A 7,710-nucleotide genomic window follows, 5' to 3' on the forward strand; every position below is an offset into this window, starting at 1 on the left:
AAAAATTTCAAGGAATTTTTAATGCACTTCAATGGTTTTCAAAGGATTTTCAATATTTTAGGATATTTAAAAATATTTGAAAGAATTAAAAATATATTTTAAAAATGTGAAAAAATTTTAAAGATTTGACTATATTTTTTTTAATTCTGATGAATTTTAAAGAAGTTTTAAAAATTTCAAGGAATTTGAAAATATTTATTAGAATTTGAAATATTTTGAATATTTCAAGGTATTTTTAATACACTTTTATAATTTTAATGGATTTCAAGGGATTTTCAATATTTTAGGATATTTTAAAATATTGGAAAGAATTGAAAATATATTTTAATAATATGAAGTGATTTTGAAAGATTTGGCTATATTTTTAAAAATTCTGAGGAATTTTTAAGAGATTTAATAAGATTAAAGAAGTTTAAAAATATTTATTAGGATACTTTAACGCATTTTAAATATTTTAAAGAATTTTTAATAGACTTCAATCATCCGAAGAGATTCCAAAAGATTTGTAAGATTTTAGGATATTTAAAAAAATTCTAAGATATTTACAAGAGCTTTAAAAAGTTTCATGGACCTTCAAAAGATTTCTTATGATTAGATACATTTTCGAATATACTAGAGATTCCAAGGATTTTTTAATGGATTTTAATATTTTGGAAGGGATTCCAAAGATATTTTCAAGAATTCCAAGAAATTTTCAAAAGCTGAAGAATGTTGTAAGGAATTTCAAACGATTTAAAATACTTTTGGGTTTTAAAAAAAATCCGAGGAATTAAAAAATTGGTTAAACAAATATTTCAAGGAATTTTGAATAAATTTGATTAATTGGAAAAGATTCTGAACAATTTGAAAATTGTAGGCTATTTTGAATAATCCAAGGATTTTTATTAGATTCAAACTTCAAAATTTCAAGGGATTTCAAAAATATTTCAAAGGCTTTGAAAATTTTTGAGGATATTAAGGTTTCCAAGGATTTCGAATAGATACCAATAATTATAAGGGATTGGAAATTATTTCAAAGTAATATTTTAATTATCTGGATTTGAAAAAAAGGATTCAAAAGATTTTATAATATTTTTAAAAATTCCAAGGAATTTTTTACAGATTTTAATAATTCGAAATAATTCCAAGGTATTTAAAAGATTTTAGAGTACTTTAAAAAAGTTTAAATGTATTTGAAAAGATTTCTTAGGATTTGAAATATTTTAGGGTATTTTAAAGGATTCCAATTCACTTTTATTATAGATTTAAAACATTTCAAGAAATGTCCAAGAATTTTAAAGATTTTAGGGTGTTTTTAAAAATTCCAAGGAATTTTCAAGAACTTTAAAAAGTTTCATGCGATTTCAAAGGATTTTTCAACTATTAGGATATTTAAAAGTTTCCAAGAAATTCTGAATAGATTTTAATAATTTTATGAGATCTTAGTCCACTTAACTCTTACATTACCATTACGTACAATCTTTACGCTTTTAATCTAAGCGACTTCCGTTTCCTTTTCCTTTTACTTTTTTATACCTCCATTTGCCTTTTTTCACATGCATTCTCTCATTCTCTCTCATTCGCTCCTCTAGCACCCTCCAACTCCTTTATCCATCCTCTCCTAGAATCTCAACCACATTCTCTTGCCAGCTTCCTTTATCATCCATTCTTCCCCTACATCCTTCCCATAATTGCTCCCATGTTTCCTCCTCCCATTCACATATCCTACATTTTCTGTTCTCTTCCTTTTCTCAATATATCCCCTCCCTTACCTCGTTTTCCAATCTAAATCTTGCTATTCTGGTCCACCTTCTCTCTCCCCATCCCTTTTCTAAATACTTTGGTACTCCTTCCTTTTTTACCATCTTATACCATTTATTGTATTTTGATTTCTCAATCGTCCACTATCTTTCTATTAATTGCCTTTCTCTCTTTTTTCAATTCATAGTTTACTCCAGTCCCATCTTCTATTTCTCTAGCATTAAAGAAATCCCTCCTTTCTTCTTGTCAACTTCGTTAGTTCGATCGCCCTCCCTCTCATCCCTCTACCTCCATCAAACACTTTCTCGCCAACTCCCCTCCCTTTCCCTGCCTCAGCTTCGTCTCAAATTTCCATACCCTCTTTCCCACTCTAATACTTAACTTATCCCTTTACGCCTCTTCTCTCACCATATATCCTGGTGTCCTCCAGTCTGCCCCTAGTGTCCATCTTATATATCTTTCCCTGCTGCTTTTTTTCCTTTCTCTTATATGAGCTCTATGATCTCCATTCGTTTGCAAGATATATCCCAGACATTTAAACTCTTTTACTTCTTCTAACTTTATTCCCTTCCATCTCCCTGTCCATTCTTTCTTCCTCCCCAACCTTTTCTCCTCATTTCTTCTTCCAAGTGTGATATTAATATATTAAATAAAAGTGGGCTCAGAGGACATCCTTGCCTCACCCCTCTCACCAACCACAAACCTTTTAAACCCGTATCTTTTAAATTCTTACGGGTCCGGACCGGACCCTTGCTGGGCCATTTAGGTCTCTGGACCCTTTAAAAACTAAGGGTTCCGATCTCTGCTCTCACCAATCATGAACTATTTCCTACTTGCTCTCCTACCTTTACCCTGCTTTTCATCGCTTTACAAATTTCCGATACTCTCTTTATTAATCCCTCTCTTATTCCCTTTTTTACCATAACTTTTTATATTTTGCCTCGGTCTAATTAGTCAAACGCCGCCTTTAAGTCCACGAACATTGCAATCGTTGCCCTTTTTAATCCTCTTATTTACTAGATAGGTCAGAACATATATGTTGTCCATTACCCCCATTCTTTTTCTAAACCCTGTCTGATTCGGTGGCTCCATCTCTTTTTCTTCAACTTCTATCTTCAATCTCTCCGACAAAACAGTTACATATACTTTATATATTGTTGGCATCAGCGTCATACCACTATAATCTTAAACCTCCTCTTATTTGCCTTTCTTCACTATTGGTATAACTACTCCATCTTTCCGTAACTCTGGCCACCCCTATCCTCTCCATACTCGATTACACATTGCCCATTCCTCTAGTTCCTTCCCTCCATATATACATACATCATTTGGAATCTCATCTACACCAGGTGCTTTTTCATTCATCATTATTCCTAAAACCTTAACTATTTCTTCCCTTGTTATGTCCTCTTCCTCATCTCTTCCTCTATTGTATTTTCCTCCCTTTCTAACTTTTCTCTCTACGCCTCCTAGCAAATCTAAAAAATTTTGTTCTATTTTATTATTTCAATATCTTGGTTTTCAAAATTTTCTTTCTCTATTTACTACCTTCTATACCTCTTCTTCCGTCCTAGTCTTCTCCGCCTCTTCCTCAAACCTTTTATTCTCTTCCTCTGTCTTTTGATCACACAACTCAGTATTTTTTTCCCCTATATTCTTCCCAATTACTTTTTTCCTTTCTCCACTCTCCTAATTCGTTTCTGACCTCCTTTTTTTCTTTACAGTCTTCATCCTATCCACTTCTAGTCCCCCCTTTATTAATTTCATTTTTGTTTGTGCACTCTAATCCTTTTTTTATTTCTCCTATAATTTTTACATCTCGTCCACATTTCCCTCTCCTATTTTGATATTTCTCACCTTTTCTCTAAACTTTTATTTTCCTTCCCTTGACCAATCCCTTTTTCCTACACATTTTGCCTTCGCCCCCCTTTTATTCATATTTTTATTGCTTTTTTGTTCCTCTGAAGTGTATATTAAGGGAAAGTGATCCGAATCAATACAATCACCTACCTCTAGTTTCTTGACCTTCTCTCTTACCTCATCATCCACTATCACATAACCAATTACCGTTCCCCTTTCACCTCCTGAGCGTGTATATTCTCCTTTTTCATCTCCCTCTATATTTCCGTTTAAGATAAACTATCCCAACTCCTCCAATCTCTTTAACAACTTTTTTACCTCCCCATTTAGTACCTTATCTTTGGATTTTCTTCCTCTCTTTTCTCCCCATTCCCTTTTTCCTCTGTCTGCTGCTTTTTCCTGCATATCACCGTTCACATATATCCCCCCCCCCCCCCCCCCCCATCTTCCACTTCTCTCCTCCCATCTTTACCTCTTCTACTATTAATCTTTCTTTTTATAAATAATTTGGAGAGATTAACAACAATTTAAAAAAAATTCCAAGAAATTTGTAAGAACTTTAAAGAAATTTTCAAAAGTTTTGAAGTAGTTTAGGAAATTTTAAAATATGTCAAAGAATGCTTAATTGATTTTGAAGGATTTGAAGTATTTTAATAGAATTTATGAAATTTTCAAAAGAATGAACAAATTTCGAGGGATTTTAATGGATTTTAAATGCTCTCAAGGTGTTTTAATTAATTTTCCAGGATTTCAGGAAATATCGGATTTCATAGAATTTTCTGGGTTTTATAATATTTTAATGGATTTCAAAGCATTTATTCATAACAAGTAAGGCATTTCGTAGAGTTTCCAAAGATCTAAAAATATTTTTTTAATTTTTTGACTTTATTTGGAATCTTCTTTAAATTTTTATTAATTTATTATGAATTCTTTTACATTATTTTGAATTCTTTGAAATTCTCTTCAATTCAATTTTTCTCAGACATTTTATTATATTTTTTCGAATTCCCTTGAATGTCTCTAAGCTCATTTCAAATTTTCTGACTTCAATTATTGTTTTCATATGTTCGAATGATTTTCGATTTACTTGAATATTGATAAAATTATCAATTTTATCAAATTATTTACACTTTCCTTAAATTCCTCTAAATTGGCTTCAATTTTACTGAAAACAATGGCATTTTTTGGATGTAAAATTTGTTTTTAATATATTTAAAATTATTTTTAATTTAACTTTAATCATTTTGAAGTATTATGAATTTATCTGGAATTCGTTAACACTCACCTGGAATTCTGATGAATGTAATTGAATTCTTGTAAATTCAAAAGAACGTTAGTCACAATTTAAGTTAGAAATAAGTTCCTTCTGGTCATTTTTCAAAATTAAAATTTTTTTATTCTATTTACAAAATGTTCTATAGTACAAATGTTAAAAAATTCAAATTTTCGTCCTTAACTAATAATGATCAGAGAAAAGTCAGGGAATTTCGACAATAAATTTTTGCGGCCACCCTGTTATTAAGACTTTTCAAGCAGTTTTATTTTTCGCAGATGATTGAAAAAGATTTTCCCCGAGGCGGGAAAAAACCGACAGCTGCACCTGCATCAAAATCTGTAAGTTACGCCAAAATCTTTATTATTTAATCACAATTAGAGGTCTCGGACTCACCACATTATTTACACCAATGCCACACAAATTCTTGACAAATATTTTTTAATTTGTTGGCTTATAATTGGCTAGCCTAAATATCTAGTAATTTTGATGATTTTTTTGTTTGTTGACGAATACACGAATTTTTGGGGAAAAACTTTGTCATTTTTTTTTTTTTAATTCAAAATTTGCTAAATCCTTCTTTCGCGAATTCCGTATAAGAATATACTTAGGAAATCTGGTTGGCTTTTTGATTTGAGAGAATCAGTTCCAGATGTATCATGTCCACCGAAAGTAATAATATATTTTTTTAAACGTGTTTTGTCGCACCAGCCACATTTTCCCCAGTTTTCAATATTTTTGAATGAAAAAGTACCCACAAATAGATAATAATCGAATCTTTGTAGTTGATTTCAATAAAATGTTGTCAACATAACTTAGAAAAACCTTGAAAATTCCTGAACATTACTAGATCTAAAATTTAACTTGACATACTTTGCGTTCGATTGCCAAGTTCTCTAATTCTTTAATACAATCAAGGTGTTTCGGTAAACAGTCTGCTCGCGATTTCGCCCAATTTTTAAACTTCATGAGGCAGCCAAAAGCCTCTGACGACGACGTTTCTTTCATAGATTCCGAATTTTCACACATAATTTCGCTCTTTTCAATTTTAGGTAAAATTTCAGTCACGACCTCTGACGTTATTTCCATAGATTCTGGATTTTCAAGAATAGTTTCGCTGTTTTCGATTTTAATTTCAATTTCAGGCGCTATTCTACCAAGTGCAACAAAGTTTGCCATATCCGGATGTTCAAACATAGTTTCACTGTTTTCCATTTTAATTTCAATCTGAGACACGAGTCTACCACCTGTAACAAAATGTGCAGTATCATTGTCAGATGATAACTCCCAACCGCAATCGTTATCATTGTCATCATTTTCAAACCACTTCAGGAGAAATTCTCTTGATTCTTGGACAGAATAGTCTGGTCCCGACAACAATTCAGAAACTTGATCGCAAATCTCATGAGGCAGACTAATTAAATCAGTTGGGAATTCCGTTTCAACTGCATCATCGATGGATAGCGGATCCTTTTCTTTTTCTAGTTTTATATTGGTCTCTTGTCGAGCAAGAAGGAGAGAGTCGCTCAAGAGCGGTTTCCATGCTTTTTGAAGAGTAGATGATTTCACAGCGTCCCAGGCGAGGCTGAGCATGCCAAAACAATCCGGAAGGTCTAATTCTTTTAAAAACCGAATAGCTCCTTCTGGTTTTTCACTGATCAATAGGCGTCTCAACAAATTTTTCTTGTAGAGTTTCTTTGTCGTCCCGATTAATCCCTGAGCCATGGGTTGATTCGACGCAGTGACATTCGGAGGCAAATATACGACTTCAAAGTTTTCGTTTACTGCGTTGAGTTCGTCCAAACTCGGATGGCATGGAGCATTATCGAGGAGCAAAACAACCTTTCCCGTTATTCCATCCTTTCTTTGGCGTCCTAAAACTCGCGGAATAAACACATCCTTGTACCTACAAAAAAAATGTATCGTTTAAAAAGAAAGATAAATGATGCCATTTGAAATATACTTTAGTGTATTGGGAATAGTTAAACTGCGATACGCCACCTGGTGACATAAATCCGAAATAGAAAGAATAGGTACGATTCTAAAGATGCCTTTCAAGTTCTGCATACGGATGTTTTAACGAATTTTTTGTAGAGTTTAAAATATTTATTGGATACTACAAATAAGTCTTTATCGGAAAAAAGAGGTTTATTTAGATCTTATATGATGAAAGATCTTATCTAATGTTGACAGAAATGTTTTTCTAAACATACAAAACTATTTTACTATTTATTGTGATTTTTAAGACATTATAAACTTAAATGAACTTATTTCGAAGTAAAAATGAAACTGAAGTAGATTTTTATTCATTTATACATGAACTATTTGCGATCTTAAAAATGTGACCTGAAAGTTAGGTTAGTATTCGTATTTCAATTACAATCGTCTTTTATTCATATTCTTTGCATAATATGGATAAAATTTGCGTCTACATAAATTAAATAAATTTCATTTAAAAGCTTATAATATATTAAAACTTACGTGTCATATTAAAATAATTGTTCTTTGGGGTCGTCCATAAATTACGTGACGTGTCTAGGGGAGGGGGGGGGCGATGATTTTTGTCACGGTTTGTCACGAAGGGGAGAGGGGTGGTCGTCCGCTGCGTTACGTGACACTCAATGCTGTAATAGCTACATTTATCAACTCTAAAAAATGTAACTTATGTCCTTTAAATTAACCGCCAATCAAGCAACTGTGTGTCATGTGATGATCGCGTATCCCGCGCTCATCTTGTTATGGGATCATGTAGAACTCAACCCTTTTTGCATGGTAAAGAAGAACACCGCCTCACCATAAAGGCCTAATCGCTAAATTTAAAATTATATTTCGCAATT

General features: G+C 32.2%; 1 protein-coding gene and 1 long non-coding RNA gene across 2 annotated transcripts in view; one reads left to right on the forward strand and one right to left on the reverse strand.

Annotated features, from left to right (window-relative positions):
- Positions 1–7,710, forward strand: part of LOC117176346 — a 59,451-nt gene that overhangs the window by 3,370 nt on the left and 48,371 nt on the right. Inside the window, exon 2 of the long non-coding RNA XR_004467606.1 lies at positions 5,152–5,214. This is a non-coding gene — a long non-coding RNA (uncharacterized LOC117176346). The remainder of the gene's footprint in view (positions 1–5,151; positions 5,215–7,710) is intronic.
- The window catches only part of LOC117176340, a 25,144-nt gene continuing 22,800 nt past the window's right edge, over positions 5,367–7,710 (reverse strand). The window contains exon 4 of the mRNA XM_033366579.1: positions 5,367–6,779. Within this exon, the coding sequence (XP_033222470.1) occupies positions 5,726–6,779 (1,054 nt within the window). The 3' untranslated portion in view covers positions 5,367–5,725. The remainder of the gene's footprint in view (positions 6,780–7,710) is intronic.

Source organism: Belonocnema kinseyi, chromosome 7 (genome assembly GCF_010883055.1).
Source record: "Belonocnema kinseyi isolate 2016_QV_RU_SX_M_011 chromosome 7, B_treatae_v1, whole genome shotgun sequence".
NCBI classification, from domain to species: Eukaryota; Metazoa; Arthropoda; class Insecta; order Hymenoptera; family Cynipidae; genus Belonocnema; species Belonocnema kinseyi.